At 47.5% G+C, this 18,257-nt stretch overlaps 2 protein-coding genes across 2 annotated transcripts; one reads left to right on the plus strand and one right to left on the minus strand.

Moving 5' to 3' along the window:
- Nucleotides 1–784: 784 nt before the first annotated feature.
- On the plus strand, nucleotides 785–1,367 carry CSUI_000929 (uncharacterized protein). Its single transcript, XM_068061136.1, has one exon. It carries the CDS (start codon nucleotides 890–892, stop codon nucleotides 1,274–1,276), a length of 387 nt encoding a protein of 128 aa, XP_067926891.1. The 5' UTR covers nucleotides 785–889; the 3' UTR covers nucleotides 1,277–1,367.
- Nucleotides 1,368–3,053: 1,686 nt separating this feature from the next.
- On the minus strand, nucleotides 3,054–18,257 carry CSUI_000930 (uncharacterized protein; the record flags this gene model as incomplete). Its single annotated transcript, XM_068061137.1, has 10 exons — nucleotides 3,054–4,121; nucleotides 4,737–7,851; nucleotides 8,641–8,717; nucleotides 9,520–9,609; nucleotides 10,048–10,128; nucleotides 10,837–11,217; nucleotides 11,705–11,978; nucleotides 12,547–12,621; nucleotides 13,486–13,562; nucleotides 14,560–18,257. Coding segments are annotated over 10 exons (7,889 nt in total), but the record flags the coding sequence as incomplete, so codon positions are not given.

The raw sequence follows: 18,257 nt of genomic DNA on the forward strand, positions 1-18,257 counted from the left end.
CGGATGAGAACATGAAATTCCCCCTTGTCGATAGACGCCAACTGGCGGAGTGGACTGGGAGGAGATACTCTGTCTTCGACTGAGGCAGAACGCCCTTCAGTGGCTATTCAGTTGAAGCACCTGCAGCCGACGCTGGGGTCTTTTCTTATGAAACCCCAAATGCATACAAATTGGGATTGAGATATATCAAGTACGACGAATGACAGAATGCTGTCCCTGTGCCGCTGTATCACCCGTCAGATACAAAATCAAGAACGCAGCGCAGCCGGCTTAGGAAATCTAACCCAGACAGCCAGCTTTTAGACCGTGCCACGTCCGTAAAGACCCAAAGTAAGACCCGTGCCTCGTGTACGGTAAGCGCCACCCCACTGGAACTGGAATGGCTGACGGTTGTTCCATGCAGAGGGCAACTTCTCTGTGCCAAGGTGCGACGAAAGATCTCCTCCAGCTGGTCCACAGTCCACCGGATGTCAGACCGCTTTCCCAGAAACAGCGCAACCCCGCTCTAGTTTGCCATCAAGGAAGCCTGTTTCACTTAAGGAACGTCCCGCTTGAGCTTCCTGTTTGTTGTTAGCCACCCGGAAGCTCTCTTTGCGAGAACAAGTATGTGCGCAGCGCAGAACCCCGGCACGAGCTGCTGAGGTCAACGGCGTTCAGCCTGCCTAGGAGAGTAGGCCAAGCCTACTTGTGCTCGATTCGGAGCAGGCAACAAGAGGTTTGAACTGTCCGAGCTAAGATCACTGCTCATGACGGTGTTGCCTGTCTCTGGTTCCTAAGCCGCATTCTGAAAGGTAGCTTGCGAATATGCCGGCGTTGCTGTAACTGGTGCGAGAACGATCGCGGTAATTTCTCACCCTGCCGACAGTTGTGGGGGAATGACGCTGCATGCATGCGCTGTCACAGTAGAGCGCCGGTAGTATTGCGTCAGTCCTGGACGACTGGCGGCACGTGTTGTAGTTGGCAGCAGGGTCGACGAAACGCCCTCTTGGAAGATGGGGTTGTTCGTGCTGCTTGTTTTCTCTTTCCCACGCTTCGAGCACTGACCGCAGGTGTCGGAGATCTCCGTTTTGTGCCCGCTGCTTTTTCGCTTTGTGAACTTGTGCCTAAAACCACTCAGGATGGAGCAGCCGAAGCTTGCGAAGGTCGAGAAGGTGTTGGGGAGAACTGGAAGCCGTGGTGGCGTTATTCAGGTCCGCGTCACCTTCATGGCAGACGATTCCGACTTGGCGGGGCGCTCTCTTATTCGAAACGTGAAAGGACCTGTGAGAGAGGGTGACATTCTCGCCTTGCTCGAGACGGAAAGAGAGGCAAGACGGTTGAGGTAGAAAAGGTCCATTTGGAAGCCTGGGGGGCCAGTTATTGACAATGGGCATTCACTCTCCTTGTCGCATGTGCCGGCAGCTGTTGCTTAATCTTCTACTTTTGTTTGCTGCACCTAGTGGCTTGAACTCTTCTGTTTTCGGTCTCTTCATTTCTGTGGCAAGTTTCGAGGAAGGATGCTTGGGAGAGGGGCGAGGCTCCGACCGAGGAGAGGTGTGATTGTTGTGTCATCACGGGATGAACGGGGACGTCAGTGCGGTTCCCTGTGCTGTTCGTTGGAAGAACCAAAAGGTCTACAGCACCCATCACTCGGTGGATGCTGCGGATCCTTCAGTATTTTAACGAACAACACGGGGAATCGCTGTACAAGGGCATCGAGGTCCCAACTCACAGGGGGCACGCTCTCTTGAACAAATGTGTGTAAAAACGGGCGGTGCTTTGCGGTCCCTGGGAGGAGTGTCAACAGCGCTGTTGAAGTGGACCACGGTGAAGTTAGCCGTCTCGCACGGTATCGTGTGAGATGCGAGTTTCCGGTTGTCGATTTGTCTGTTCCGTGCAACTATAGCGGCTGGTGGTCTTCCCTTGTAATGAACTCCCTCAACTCCTACTTCGCGGTTGCCCATTCTCTTCAACCTGCAGAGGAACATTGTCTGGGGTCGTCTGCACTCGAGATCGGACTGGTGAACGGGTGATCGCTGACGGACATAGTTGAAGCGATCACCAACTAACCAGTGCGGCTAGCGTGGACCTTCATGGAGTACGCTACTAGCACGCTATTGCTCTGGTTCTTCCATACAAACACGAGCTGCCAGTCTGGTTAGGCATAAGGGATCCGACAAACAAAATAGCTGACGGGCTATACTGTAGTAAAGGCGCACACCTGCAGCAGTGGGCTACCTGTCTTCCGGACAGTTCTTCTAGCGCATTCTCCAAACGGGGTTGCTTACAGGTTCTGTAGAGCACAGCAGGACGCACATCGCGTCTGCACTTCAAGCTCGACCTCCTGTCGTGTCAGTGCGCACGCCGTTGACTCTTAGGGCCCCTCCGCTCGAATTTTTCAGTTCACGCTTTTCCGACCGACCAAGAACCGGAAGGCGTGTAACAATCAGCTGACAAGCGCTCTTCACTGGTCCTGTTCTATCCGCAACGCTGACAGGCCTTCGATACTGCCATGGAACTGATTTCCCACGTCGGCGCGAACCGTTCTCAGTTGGCAGTCCGAACTTCCAGCGAGGTGGTGCCTCTCAACACTAAGTAAGGTGAGCGACAGACGTCAACTGTGCAGTTGATGGGGGTGGATGTCTTCGGCCGATCGACAACATTATGCTCTCTCCGTCTACGCGGCCACCAGATTACTGGTGGCACAAGGAAAGAGAGCCAGTAGGTAAGCAGCGCTGGTGATTTACGACTACCCGACGACCAGAGCGAAGGACTATACCGGTAACGTCTTCTCCGATGCTTCCAAAGCAGCACGTTCTCACAACTACTCTTGGGTGGCGAGCAGGCTAACCCTATACGGGAGCGTCGGGGAACCTAATTCCCCTTTGCTTCATTCGGTGTCCCGGTTCTACCTGCTTTTCTTAAGCAAGAGAGGCCACTGCCTTCACGAGGCTATTCCCTGGGGGGAGGAGAGGGGGCAGCCGTCCATCTCTTCTTGCAACTCCATTCTTTACAGATACAAGTCTCTGCAACTGAAAAGCACAAGTGGAGCTTACCCCTTTTCGAGACGTCACAGCCCACTGCGCAACGACTAATGAACTTTTTCTCACTGAAAATGTCGAAATGTGACAGATCTGGAACATCGCATCTACTCAACGTTCTTTTTCTCTTTGACAGAACGGATGGGTGATCATAATCAGCATGATTGTGAAGATCATCATGGCAACAAGTAGCGCACGTCCACGAGAAAAACTAACACTGAAGGAAATCAAAACCACCAAAACGTAAGGACTGCCTGACTGTAAACGTTTTTGGCTAGCTAGCCATCTTACACAATGTATACTTTTAGCGCTACTGACACGACGTTGAATCAAGATCGTCATCGAAAAGATAGGAGGGGGGGAAGGGCGGAGAATTTCTTCCCAGCTCTCCCGGCAAAAGACAGGCAGCATTGTCGTTGTCTCGGCGAAAAAAACAAGGAAAAATTGATCCCTCCTGTCTGTTTATCATTCATTCCTACACACTGCATAAACGGAACCTGTTGCTTCTACAGAAACCATATATAAACCCTTAGTCGTGGACGACCGACTTTGTTCGTCAGCATAGGGCCTCATCCCTAGGACGCCCCTCAGGGCGACTAATGTGTGTATGTGTATGTGTGTTTGTATGTCTTACTATGTATGTACACGCCACCGACTAATGGGCGAAGAAATCATTTTCTTTGATCTCCTCTTCTCTACCCTTCTACCACTGCTCAACATCAAAACTTATCCTTTTCAGCGTATGAGGGAAGAAACTGTTGAATTACGACAAAGAAGAAGAACAAAGACAAACGACTGGGGGGAGGATAAGCCATGCGGGTCTGTCGGTCAACGAAGAACGAATGAACGTGAGACATAATAAAACAGCTAGCATCTACCTCATCGATCAAACATCGATAGACCTGTTATGTGCATCACACACTGCAGTGACACAGGTGTCCCAATATATACACGTATACACATGCAACATAGACAGATATGTAAGAAAGAAAAGAAGCTTCGACAATTCCTGTCAAAGAAAGAAAGGGGGGAAGATCACCATCTGCTTGACTTTGCAGGTACAAAGGAAAACTGTATTTATCACTTAACCTTTCTCGAGGCCTGTAGAGCCCAAAAATCACATGGCATGCGCAACAGAATACCATACCGCTTTCAGAAGAAACTCAACAGGAAAGAAATCCACTCCGACACCTCAGCACCCACCATCCATCCACACACAACATAACAACCCTCACTACAGAACAAGCATCAACAACAACTATGTCTCTATCAGTCTATCTACCTAATCTCTGGATAATTTCTATATCTATCTGTGTATTTGTACAAGAGATCTACATAGGAGATACAGAGGTCATCTCTCCCGTGAGTGACAGCTTGGGAAAAAAGGTCGGTCTCTTCCTTGGTCTTCTCCTCCTTTTCCTTCTCTTCATCAACGCCACGATCGAATGTCTTTCCCTCTGTATCTCTGGTGTCTATACACCTCTAGTAGACACTATCCTAAGACGTCTCTACCTCCCATCCATCCTTGGTTTTCCTTCAAGCTTCACTCGAAGAAGAAACATCATCTCCCCTCCCCCCGCATGCAAGCCTTCACCCGTGTATCTATCTATCTATCGATCATGCGATAGAGCTAGGCACACGCTCAGCTCGAATGAACTCTCAAAGAGCAGAGAACAGCTTCCTTCCTCGCTTTCTTTCATGGAGAAGAAAACCTACCTTTGCTTTCGCCTTCTTCTTAGGAGCAGGGTTGGGAGAGGATTTCTTCGCCGACGTTTTCTTCTTCTTCTTCTGGGTATCATTCTTCTCCTGTAATTCTTTGAGATAGGCACCCCCCCCACGAGTAAAGCGTCTCTCTTGGCCAAGTGTTTGCTCTTCTTCTTCCTCTTCTTCTTTTTCTCCTCCTTCTTTCTCTCCTTCCACACTTGGCTGCTTCTGGTTGTCATCGTGTACGCCAGGTGATAGCTGAGAAGACTTTTCTTTTTCTTCTTTCTTTCCTTCTTCCTCTTCATCATCATCGATGTAGATGACCTGAGAGACTTCTCCTTGTTTTCCTCGTCGGTCTCCTGTCTCCCCATTTCCTTTCTCTTTCCTTTCTTCTTTATCTCCTCCCCCTTCTTTCAAGTTCTCTTCTCGATGATCGTCTTCCTCCTCATTCTTCTCTTCTCCGTCATCATCGGCACCTTCTTGTACTCGCAATCTTTCAGACTCGATGTTGTCTATCATCCTTTCTTCTTCTCCTTCCTCTTGTTCTTCATCTTTCTTCTCCTCTCCTGTTTCGACAGCATCTTGCAGCTTGTGTTCATTTTCCTCCTTCTCGCTGCCTTCTTCTTTCTCCCCAACGCCCATCTCTTCTTGATCATTCTTACTTTTTCCTTTCTCTTCTTCTAAGAGCTGTCCATTCTTTCTCCTCTTTCTGTTCTTCTTTTCATTCTCTTCCTCTCCCTCTTCTTCTCTTGGACCCACTTCCTCTTCACTCAGGCGCCCTCCTTCTTCTTGCCCCTCCTCCTCTGTATTCTCCTCTACCTCTTCGCCACCATCTTTACTGTCAGCTGATGATTCTTCTATTCCACAAGAAGCAGGTTGATCAACGTTAGCTCTATGTGAGATAGACTGGCGACTAGATTGACGATCCCCCTCTTCCTCAGTAGAAATCGGACCATGTGTTTCTTTACCTTCTTCATCCTCTTTGTCACCCTCCCCCCTTGTCTCATTCGTCTCAGAAGAGCATTCATCGCCTCCCCCTCCATCGACAGGAGAGAACAACAAGCCGGCTGTCTCCTGCTGGTGTTCTTTTCCTCCCTCTGAAGTCAAGATCATTTCTGCGTCTTCTTCATTCTTCTTTCTCTTCTTCGTGCTATGTTTCGCTGTCCTGTTGCTACTTCCTCCTTCTTGCTTGTTCTCGTAGTTCTCTTCATTCCTGACCTCTTCTTCGTCACCTTCTTCTCGTTGGAGAGATAGCGATGGTGCGCAGGTTAACAGCTGTCCCTCTTCTTGTTCTTCCTCTCTTTCATCACGAGATCTTTTCAGTCCATTCACATCTTTCTTTTTCCTCTTCTTGTTCTTCTTCGTTCGTTTACTCACGGAACTCCCCCCTCCTTCGACTGAGGAATTCGATAGTGGGGAGGAGGCTGTCTCTTCCCCCAGCTGGAAATCTTCTTCTGTGTCTGGCACTGTCCTAGCCGCTGTTGTCTCCTGGCTAGCTGCTGTGGCTTCTCCTCCGCTAGCTGCTGTCTCGTCGCTACTTGCCGTGAGCTGCTTTCCCTCAGGGTCTCCTCCTTCCCCTGCCTCTTGTTCCTCTCTTTCTTCTTTCTCACTTTCCTTCTTTCTTTCGCTCTCCTCCTCGTACTTCTGCTCTTCATTCGCTTCTCCATAGAGCTTCTCATCATCTTGAGAGAACAACGAAGTGGATGTATCGACAATTAGAGGAGGAGAAAAAGACGGCTTGGACTCTTCTTCTTTCTCCTCTTCTTGACCTTGGCTCTCGGCCACATCTTCTTCATTCAATTTCTTCTTTTTCTTCTTCGTCGAGAGTCTTTCTCCTTTCTTTCCTTTCTTTCTCTTGGCGTTTTTCTTCTTCCCCCCCACGGATGATGATAAGGTCTCTTCTTCCTCATCTTCATCTTCTTCAAGACTTCCTTTTCTCTCCTCTCCTTCTTTTCGATCACCGTCAGCATCGTCATGAGCACAAGCCTTACTATCATCATTCAACTCCTGCTCTTCTTTCTCTTCTTCTTCTTCCTCTTGTTCTTCCTTGTCTCCTCCTCCTCCTCCTCTTCCTCTCATCAAGACTGATCGACCCTTTCGTTGTTTCCCTCCCGCCTTCTTATTCTTGTTATTCTTCCTCTTCTCTGACTTCTCCTCACTACGGCTATCACTTCCACTACTCCTAGTACCACCCTTCTTATCCTCCGCCTCTATACCATTCTGATCTGCTTTGTCTGTTGTCTCCCCATCTTCTTCCTCTTCTTGATCACCCCCTTCCCTTCGTTTTACCTTCGCTTCCTCTCCACCTTCTTCTTTCCTCCTCTCTTGCATCTCCTTTCCTCTTTCTTCCTCTTCTTCTTGTCTCCCCTGTAAAATCTCCTTCTTGTCATGTTTTGATCCATCGACAACATCCTCCTTCCCTCCCCGTTCTTCTTCTTCATTCTTCCTCTTCTCCTCTTCCTCCTCGCCGTCATCTACCTGCTTCATCTCTCCATCCTCTTTGCCCTTCACAATCTCCTCCTCATCCTCACCTGCCTTTGAGCTCTCCTCGGCATGAGACAAACTTGAAGAAGGAGAACCCGTCGCAAGATTCTCTCCTTCATCCCCTCCTTCTCTTCCTTCACTATCACCCCCCCCATCTCTATCCACATGATTCTTCTCTTCTTCCTCTTCTTCGTCATCTGGCCGAGGTTTTTCTTCGTCGGCCATCGTCATGATCCTAACCTTCTTCTTGATCTTCTCTTCTTCCTTTTCTTCTTCTCCCCTGCCTGTGACTTCCATAGTACGGCCTCCCTTGGTACCACTTACACCATTGCTACGGGATTCTTTTGGAAGGGTATTCGGAGAGCTCATCAAGATGTCCCTTTTCTTTCTCTCTCCTGCACTTCTTTCCTTTGACGCTGACTCTTCTCGGATCTGTCTGATCTCCTCACGACTTGCTGAGAGTTCCACCTTGGTGGCTTCAAGTTCTTTTTGCAGTGTATCTACACTCCTCTTCAACTCTCCGACTTCTGACTGAGCACCATTCCGAGCTGCTTGGGTAGACGCGAGTTCTTTTCGGAGATTCTCAACTTCCTTCTGTGCTTGGATCAACTGGCGCTTCTGTCCTTGGCTCTCGAACACACATCTGCATGCACCACATCATCACGCCAAGGAACAAAAGGCAATAACCCAAACGGCTTATACATGGATACGCCGCGAATATACATATATACATATACGTACGTTCATGTATACAAGATACATATAGAGAAAGGGGCAGCCCCAGATATGTGCACATATAGATAGACCAAAGATAGATAGACACATACAGATCGGGTTGTTGTCGGAGGCATGGCTATAGCTATATATCTATCTATATAACTATAGAATAGGGGCGCGGCTTCCGCGAATTCACGATTGTATCGATACATGAGTCTACCTTAGATCTCTATGAATAGACTGTGAAAATCTTCAGATGTAGTCCCTCTCCTTCTCGTTCGAGAGAGCAAGCACTGCGTGTCCCTCGGGAAGTATAACTAGGGATCACTCTATAGCGAACAACGAGAAGATCTTCACTTCTCTTCTACGTCAGACAGAAAGAAGAGGAAGAGTCACAGTATTCCTCCTTCTCTTCTTCCTACTCCTCTCGCATGTCGATTCTTCAAGAAAGTCCGACTAACAGAGTGCAGTGCATGATGCAAAGAATCGATTCTCTTCGTCATACACACGCCGGGGGGCAGGGAAAAGAAATAAAGACCATCGACCACAACGAAGCAAAGAAGAAGAAAAGCCAGAAGAACGGAGGTATACATCGTATCCCTACTGTATATCTATCTATCTGTCACTCTACTTATCTCTTTAACATAGGAAGACGCAGTCAGACACCTAGAACGGCTCGACGCTTCTATGTCTTCTTTCTTTCTTTCTATCTTACTTTTTATTTGCAAGCTCGAGTTCTTCATTGCGCTGCTTTAGCTGATCGATACACTCGTGTAAAGCATTGGATAACCCCTGTCGAGACAGGAAGGAAGGAGGAAGGAAACGAAAGCAACACAAGAAGGCATCCATTCATCTATCCCTTTGATATACCGTATTTCTTCATTATCATCTACCAGTTAAGCACAAGACCATAACTGGGAGTTCTTTCTTTACTACTCTCTCGACGACACATCCATCAGAATTACCACATCACAAACTCTGCGCTTGCACCAAGATGAGAGACTATCTAACGATCTCTCCATCTCAAGATACGTAGGTATACATGGGGCGGATAGACACATATGTGAATCCATCGATATATATACACAGACAACCCCCTGGTAGGTAGGTAGTTCAGGTGTACGTATACCTGATCAAACCAAGGGTCACGAGGCAACAAGAAAGAAAAGGACGAAATACAAGGCGCGACAGGACCTCTAGACAGACTTCACTGCTACGACGGCAGGCCTCCTACTCTTTCCACTACAAGGGAACGAGTCACACCTTTCTCGATATTCTTTGAAGAGAGGAAAAACAATTTGAGACACCTCCTTCCATTCTTCAGAGGGGGTACACACATCGAGCCATCTATCTATTTATCTATTTGCGTCTATCTCTCCACCTCCTAAGTCTCTGCACGAGAGACATGATGGCAAGATACTGCGTGTGTATGACGAGGTGTAATGAGTCTCTCTACACGTTGTCTTCCACCTCTCTATACATATATGCATACACACGTATGTTTATACGTATATGTGCATCTCTACACAGACATCAAGGACAGAGTAGGAGGTTTGATAAGCTCTTCTTCTTCTTCTGTGGTTTTCCAACCTACCAGGTGAACCTTCTCTGTCTCTCTCTTTTCCGCTGCATGCTTGTTAGCCTGAGCTTCTCTCTCCAAAGACGCTCGCTTGAGATCTAGAACCTGAAGAGACAGCACAAACAGTCGGAGAAGACGAAGACAAACAAGAAGTACAGGAACGGCGGCGACACCGATCCCCACGATACCCATCAACTTAGCTGCAGGTGTACATATACATACATACATACATCATACAGATGCATACATGCTTTCCTTCATACATCCCTCCATAAACATTGGTGATCCGTATGTGTTTAGAAGCACCATGAAGGCAAGACATCATTCCGAAGGCTTCCTCTCTCTCCCCGGATTCGATGAAGAGGAGGAGGAAAAAGAAGAAGGAAGAGCTCACTTTGCTGTGTGTGCTTTTTCTTCATACTTATCTTCGCCGGCCAAACATAACGCAACAGTCTTCATCGAGACGACGAGAAAGTGACAGAGAAAGGGAGGGAGAGAGAGAATGAGAGAAAAAGAAAGAAAGAAAGATTGGAGAAGACTGACCAGTTGTTGATTTTTCCTTCTTTCTTGTAGAAGTTCATTCTGAAGAGACTGCTGCTGTTCTCTCCTCTCTTGCTGTTGCTCCTGAAATACACCCGAGTAAACATAAAGACATGCCGTGTCTATCTATATCTTTCCAGAAGAGAAGACGTTACTTATTTCAATCATGCTTCTTCTTTCCTGTGTACAGATGAATACCTCTGTTCTCTCTCTTCTTTACTAGGTAGGCCCTAGTATGTCTATGCATCTATCTGTCTCCATGAGGAGGAGGGACTGGGCGAGGAGAAGGAAAGTAGGGAGGAGGAAGGTGTAGGAATACGATAGATGTCGAGAGTGTGAAGAATGAAAAGATTCCTCACATACAGAAAGACTCCACACCGACACATATTGGGAAACACAGCAGTTCTATTCATAATCTGCAAGAGTATACGCGTATGCATGTATGTAGAGATATGTATATGCACATAGGGGAAGATATACATGTAGGTGTATATACACATTGGTATGTCTTTCAGGACATATGCATGTATCTCACTATGAGGTTTCTTATTCTACTCCTTCACCTCACCCTCATTTATCCATACATCTATACATAAATAGAGGATAGATAGATAGAAATACATAGACATGGACGTCTACCTTAATATGTATGGAAACTATCTATGAGTGTATGGACGGTATCTCTTTGTGAAAGTGTGTATACTACCTATGTTTATCTATCTATCTATATCTAGTATTGAAGTATGTAGAATATGTATATGTGTATGTATAGATCTATATGTGCGTGTATACCTGCATAGTGAGGTCTTTCTGTAGAAGTTGCTGCTGCATTTGTTGGAGCTGCTCCAGGTAGTGATCGCTCTGCTGTTGAAGTCTCTCAGCCTGTTGCTTCCAGTAAGACAGAGCGACATTCTCTTCTTCCTCCTCTTCTTGTTCTCCCCCCCCACCCTTTCCTCTTCTTTTCTTCTTCTTCTCTCGTGAGATTCCTTCTTCCTCCTCTTGCTCTCCCCCCTCCTCAGCGGCCCCAACCCCCCCGCCTAGATCGTCGTCTCCCTCGGGATGAAAGCTCTCTTCGTTATTCTTGTTACTTTGTGTCTTGGAGGAGTCAAGAAGACTCTTCTTCATCTTGCGAGGACTACTACTGTCGTTCCGACTTCCATCGACAAGGATTAACTGAAAGAATGAAAAAGAAAGAAAAGGAGATAAGGACAGTAAAAGAGAGCGACATTTTGGAAAGAAAGGAGAGAGAGAAGAACGACGTGGGTCTCGTCGGATCACAGCAAGAAGAGAGACATACACATGTTGCAATACAACAGGCCACTAATCAACACGTACATATTCATATAGAGATATACACACAGATATGCAATATACGACACAGAGATAGCTACATACAGATCTACCTCTATGTAAGTCCAGTAAAGACACGAACATCCAGCCTTATGCATGCATGTGTGTATCTATCTACATGCAAAGTTTGTCGAGAGAGACGCCCCCCCCTTCGATGGTGACGCGTATACGACTGAATGAAGTCTATCCCCTTCACTCCCAACTAATGTATAGGATATCCACAGAGCGGTCTCTGTGTCGCTCCATCTCTTTTCTTTCATAGTTACTTCTTCTTTTCTATCTTCTTTCTCTCTCTTTCTTCTGATCTTACAGGATCTTTCGTAGAGACAGCAGGGAGTCCCTTGGGGAGTTGCTGTGGATCTAGGGGTGTCGCATCCACTCGACCTGGATGAAGCAACTGAAGTGTCTGCTGGACTCGGCTCTTTGATCTTTGCTGGACGAGATACTTCTTCTTCAAGGCGAAAGAGCAAAGAAAACACAAGTCTTTGCCGCTATTCACATCCCCTCCGCCTTCAAAGGAAGAAGACGACCGAGGGAACGCAGCGTCAACCCCACATCTCTCACACTTTCTTGGCATACCATGCCTGAGAAGAAGCAGGAAACGGAGAGATGAAAGATACACAGATGAAACATATATAGGTTAAAATAGATAGATAGATAGATTGGTAGATAGATAGATACATAGGGAATGACAGAAGTATGGAAGGATGAAGAGATAAGCGAAGATACCTAGAGTCTAATGAGAACGTATTATGTGTGTGCCCCGAAATGTGTGCCTGCAGTAGTTCTTCTCAGCAGGAGATCCACCTCCAAGAGAGAGGAAATGTCAGAGATGCATAGAGACAAACAACTGAGGACATCTTTAGACGTAGGCAGCGGCTAGGACTAACAAAGAGAAGACGTAATGACAGAGTCAAGAACGTGCGAGAGAAAAACAACGTCACGAGGAGGAGAACTGCAAGTATCGATCTACTCTCTACGCAATCGAATGTGTGTGAGGAAGAAGAGAAGAGGATGAAGAAGGACTTGATCCAGGAGGGAGAAAATAGAGGCCAAGTAGACAGGAAGAACTCATCGATTAAGAGAGACTGTAGAAAGAGAGGGAGAGATAAGAAGGTCCCTGACTGCAAGTGAGTGAGAGAGTGCGTTTACCTCTGGATACGGCTCCGACATCTCTCACACTCTAGAGCCTCATTCCAGGCGGACCAACACTTGCAGTAGCGGCAACTACACCCCAGAGGAAACACACAAAAAACATATTCAGACATACACCGTATACAAATATATAGACATGTCTATCTATCTATCTAGAGAGAGAGAGAGAAAGAGTTGACACATGCACATACAGAGTGAGAGAAAAAGTCCCCGCAGGAGAGACCATGTCTGCGTATGTCTATTCTTCATCTATATTGAGAAACAAAGGAAGAGAACCAAGGAGACTTCTCTCTTGTAGGCACGGACACCCACGCTATTACTACTACTAGTACTACTTCCTCTCTTTTCTTTCTGTGTACATAGACAGATAGACGGACAAAGGTAGACTTAGGGATACATAGGAAGAAAGGATAGACAGATAGATTCAAGACAGATAGACAGAACTATTCCTTCGTCTCTGCGGAGAATTCACTATCCCGCCTCATCTGTATCGTCGGGTCGATGGAGGGGCACCCTTCCTAGCTCTTAGCGCTCAAATTCTCCATGGCGACAGCAAAAACACTACCTACCCGCCATGATGCTTCAAAAGCCCTCAAGTCCTTCTCGCTATGCATGTATACACGTATGTATACGCATACGACATAACCCTACATACAGATATATACATGTATATGTAGATATATTCTTTTCATCCTCTTCCTGCTCCTTGGATCAGGCGATGTAGTACCAATATCTCTCAGAGGACAGACGGAACGGCCGGCCGAGCTTAGAGAAGATGATGCTCTATTGTAGGCACGTATCTATACACATCCCAAGTACATACTGAGCGGGCTCCCTAATAAGGCAATAACAGAGAGGTGATCCCCTTAGAGAAGAGAGAAAGGAGAGAAAGAAGAACTGAGAGAAAGAGAAAAGACAGAGAGAACAAGATCTTACATTTGGGGTTCCTTTTGATACTTTGACATTTGCTTAGCGCAGCCTAGACAGATAGGACGACCAAAGAGCTTCTCTGCCTGAAAGAAAAAGAAAGAAAGAAACACCCCCTCCATGGGAAGATACGAAGATACTCTCGCACAAAAACTGACTCTCTCCTCCACACTCCCCTCTTACTACATCCACATCCATATATACAAAGACGATACATACACACAGATCGCCTATGTACCTATCTATATATATATACCTATCTATACTACATACTCTACATGCTCAGAGGAGTCAAGATTTAAAGAGATGATCTATGAGACAACACATCCATCTTCAAAAGACTCCTCTGGGCCGTCTTTTTTCTTCCCTTCCACGCCTAGGTCGTGCTCGTGCATGCCGTCTGACGAACTGTATGTGAAGAAACATCTAAAGGGACACTCTTTCTTCGGTCCACTCCAAACAGTAAAAGCCCTCACAGGAACAACACCCCGAAGGTCCTCCCCCACCCCCCCCAGTGTCATCGACAAGAGAAGAAAGAGGCAGGTCCCAGACACCTCCTAACCTCATCACTAAAGAAGAAGAAGGAACACGGGCACCTCCATGTGCGTGTTTCTTCTTCTTTAGACGCCATGTGGATAGATACACACGGGGAGAGAGAGAGAGTTGTTCGTATGCCCTTCTTCATCTTCTCTCCATGATGACGATGTCTCCTGTTTTGGGGGTGTCGGTGCGGATTGTCTTTCTCTATACATATATAGATAGGGATACAGGCATGTGTATTGCCTCTATCAGATGTATATGGCGCTGTTGCACAGGGAGTTGAACACCGTATCTATGTAAAGAAACAATCCTCCCACACCTCTTTCTGTACATCCAGACCGTGTTAAACCTACAACAGCACCATAAACATGTACATACATATATATATATATATATATATGGTCGAAGCAGTATACATCCCCACAAACTTCTGTATGTTTATCTCGTTCGGTGCGTTGACTTGTGCGGCTCTCTGTATGTATCCTCCCCCCGCCATGGTGCGTCGAGGGTGAGTCTCTGGTCTTTGCAGTTGTGTGTCTTTACCTGAGAGCAATAATGATGTTGGAGGAACTCTACCCCGCAATGTTTACAGGTCTGTCTCCCTACATGTCGAGCACATCCACTGCATACACCGCAAGCCGTTCCTGAGGAGGCGCTAACACGCTGAGGGTGCTGGCGACAGTTCAAGCAGATCTTGGATCGCTGAAGTTTATCGATCTTCTTCCACACACTTAGCCCAACGATAGGGGTTCGATGCTGATGAGCTTGTTCCACAGCTTGCTGCTGCAAGACAGGATGAAGATGTGTATGGTGACCACTACTGCTACTATGAGGAGGAAGAGGAGGAGGAGAAGGAGTGAGACTGCTACTGCTAGTGTGATTAGTAAGGTGGTGACTGGTGCCACTATGACTATGAGGATGAGTCAGATGAACTCCACCTCGATCTGCTTGAGGGGAAGAAGATGAAGAGGACAGAGGCTGATGGAGATAAGGGGGCGGGCCTCCATGGGGTGTTGGAGGAAGAAAAGAAGGTGAGGAAGAAGAGAAATGAAGAGAGGATGGCGAGGCATGTTGATGGTGTGCAGGAGGAGAGAGATGATGATTAGTGAGAAGCCCTTGAGTTCCATTTCCCCCACCTAACGTATAGGGAGAAGAAGAAGAGACAGTGGTGTCTCCAGGAGGGCTTCTTCGTTCGCCTTCTCCGCCTGCTGAGAGAGTTGACATTCCCCCAGGCTTGTGAGGAGGAAGAGAAGAGGATGAAGATCCCCCTCCCTGCGTCGTCGCGGGAGAGAAAGAATGAGAAGAGGCACCCCCCCTTCCTGATGTCTTCTTGTCATGGCTCGCGTGTCCCTGCGGTTGAGATGTCGGCTGCCCATAGTAAGCAGGATGAGAAGACGGGGGAGAAGAAGAAGATAAACCTCGATCCTCTCCTCTCTGAGGACCAGAATCATGTAGATCTGAAGAAGACGAAGAATACTTCCAAGATGCTGGCATGTCTTGTCCTCTCTCTCCTTCTCTTTCTCTTGCTCCCGGCTGCGATCCAAGACTTGCAGGCGCACCCTGATGTGGAAAATACTCATTCACACCTCCTCCTCCTCCTACTCCTGCCGTCGAATGAGAGGGGACCGAGGAAGAGGAAGAAAAGCCTGATGGTGTTTTGTCGTTGTAATGTAACGTTCCTCCTCCTGGGGGAGAGAAAGGCAAAGAAGATGAAGACGACGGAGGTGGAAACCCATTGTGAGAAGGGTGATCTCCTGGTGCATGCAGTGACTTTCGTAAAGCAGCTACAGCATCGACAACCTGCTGTTGTTGCTGAGACGTTAACATCGAGATACTCCCTCCTTGTCCTTCTCCTCCTGAAGATAACGACAGCGACGGCATAAAGCTACCCCCTCCAACAGAAGAGAGTTGAGAAGAAGAAAGCGTGGCTTGTGATGGATATAAGAAAGATGATGATGATGCTGAGAAAGGAGAGAGAGAAGCTGTCTTGTTGGTCGTATTTTGTGATAAACACCCTGCTATGATGTTACTTGTCGAGGAGAGCATACCCTTCAGCAAGGGATTAAACGGAGAAGAGGCATTCATCATACCACTTGAAGAGGAGGAAAGTCCACCTCCTCCCTCACCGACAGAAGTTGCTATATTCGGACTTGACAATGCTAAAGAAGAAGACGAAGAAGGAGAAGCACCGCTATCCATGAGATGATGAGACTGATCCCCTTCAGAGCTTCCTCTAGGACTCTTCTTATCTCCCACCCCCTGCTCTATCCCTCCTGTGGCATTTAACCTCGTAGATGATGTGGTCTGATGACCTTCTGTCCCTCGATCTTTGCTTGTTGCTGTAGTTGTCATACACCATGGATCAAGAGACGTTATCGAAGAAGCTTTCTTCTTTCTTCTTTCTTGACTCCTTCTCGTGTTTGTTCTCCTTCTCGATGGCGAGAGAGACTTGCCTCCTCTGTCTTCTCCGTCTCGAGAAGGAGAAGACTGACGAGATGAATTGGGAGTTAACGAAGGAGAAGGAAGATTGGAGTAACCTGGTAAATGACGACGACGTGTATAGGGAGAGGAAGGCGACCATCCTTCTCCTTCTCCTCCCCCCTCTTCTTCCTCGTCGTTCTCTTCTCCCTCCTCAAACCCCTGGGTCTTGCACCTTCTTCCTTTGGTTGATGTCGCCCGTGCTGCAGCTGTAGGAGAGGGAGACGATGTATCATCATGGTGACGGTTATCAGAAGAAGAAGACGACGAGGAGGAGGCATAAGCTGAAGGGTCTTCACCTCTTTCTCTCTCCTTTTCGTCATCTGGGGAAGATCGCCCATTTCTGCGAGAACGACGATGGCGAGAGGAACCACCGCTTGCCTTAGGGCTCGCATCTACGGAGAGATCCGTGAAAGAAGAAGAAGAAACAGCCTTGCTACTACTACTACTGAACCTGTCTGATTCCTTTTCCCCTATCTTCTTCTTCTTCTCGTCAACAGAAGATGAAGAACCTTCTTCTCCTACTTCTCTCTTTGATGAGATACCAGCAACCCCACTACAACTACTACTACTATCAGCTCCTTCTCCTTCTCTTCCTCCTCCCCCCTTGCGAGAGGAGAGCTTTGCCTCGGAGGGCTCCGCTGCTTTGGAAGAAGAAATCTTCCTCGCTTCTTCTTTAGAGGAACCACGACTCGAGTGATGATGGTGATGCGCATGACCTGTCTTTGAAGTAGAAGAAGAAGACTCTTTCTTACTTGAATCAGAAGAAGACTGTCGTGTGATACCATTGTTGCTTGTCTTTCCTTTCTGTTGCGATGTATGGTGAGGATGATATTCACCCTCCACAATAGAAGAAGAAGAAGAATCATGACGCTGAGAAGATACCTTATTCTGTGAAGTGTTGTGAGAGCTCCCTGGCCTTCCTCCTTTGTGATGCGGAGGAGGATGAGGAAGACTATCCGGAGAAAGATCATCGAGCCCCGAGGGGGATTCTATCGTCATGAAAGAGTCTGTTGATTTACTTGAAAGGGAAGGATGAGTCTCCTGACTCGTACTGCTGCTGCCTCCGCTTGGACTAGGATGAGCTTGTGGATGTCTTAAAACATCTCCCGATGATCTTGAATGATGTGAAGAAGAAGACGATGAACGACCTCCTCCTCCTCCCTCTCCAACACCTTCTCCCCGACTCCGTCTCTCCTTGTTCTCTCCCTCTCTCTCATTTCGACTGCTACTACTACTACTACCACTACTGCTGCTATTACTGCTTGACGTGTGATGATGTGAATGACCAGAGGAAGAAGAAGAGAAAGATTTCTTATCTGTTGAAGTGGCAGAAGTCTTCGAGCCATCCTCTCCTCCCCCTCCTCGTGCTGATTTCTCTCTCCTACTATTCTCGCCATGTTGAATAGAAGAAGACGACGAAGAGGAAGAAGACTCACCTCGACTAGTACTACTACTACTGCTGCTATTCCCTTCTGACTTCTTGTGGCTCTCTCCACCTCCTCCTCGGCTACTGTGGTGGTGACTTTCTTTCTCAGATCTTCTTCTTCCTCCTCCCTGTGACGCGTCTCCCCCTCTACTACTATGACTATGATGAGGGTCTCGATCCCTATGATCTGCATTCTTACTACTACTACTACTGCTGCCACTGCTGCTCGAGGTCCCCCCACTTCGACTTCCTCCCCCTCCTCCTGCCTTGTTGCTAGGCTGCTGGAGGAGATGAAGAGGGAGACTGCTATCCCCCCCATCTGATGGAGGAGGTG

Source organism: Cystoisospora suis, assembly GCF_002600585.1.
Source record: "Cystoisospora suis strain Wien I chromosome Unknown contig_366, whole genome shotgun sequence".
Lineage (NCBI taxonomy): Eukaryota > Apicomplexa > Conoidasida > Eucoccidiorida > Sarcocystidae > Cystoisospora > Cystoisospora suis.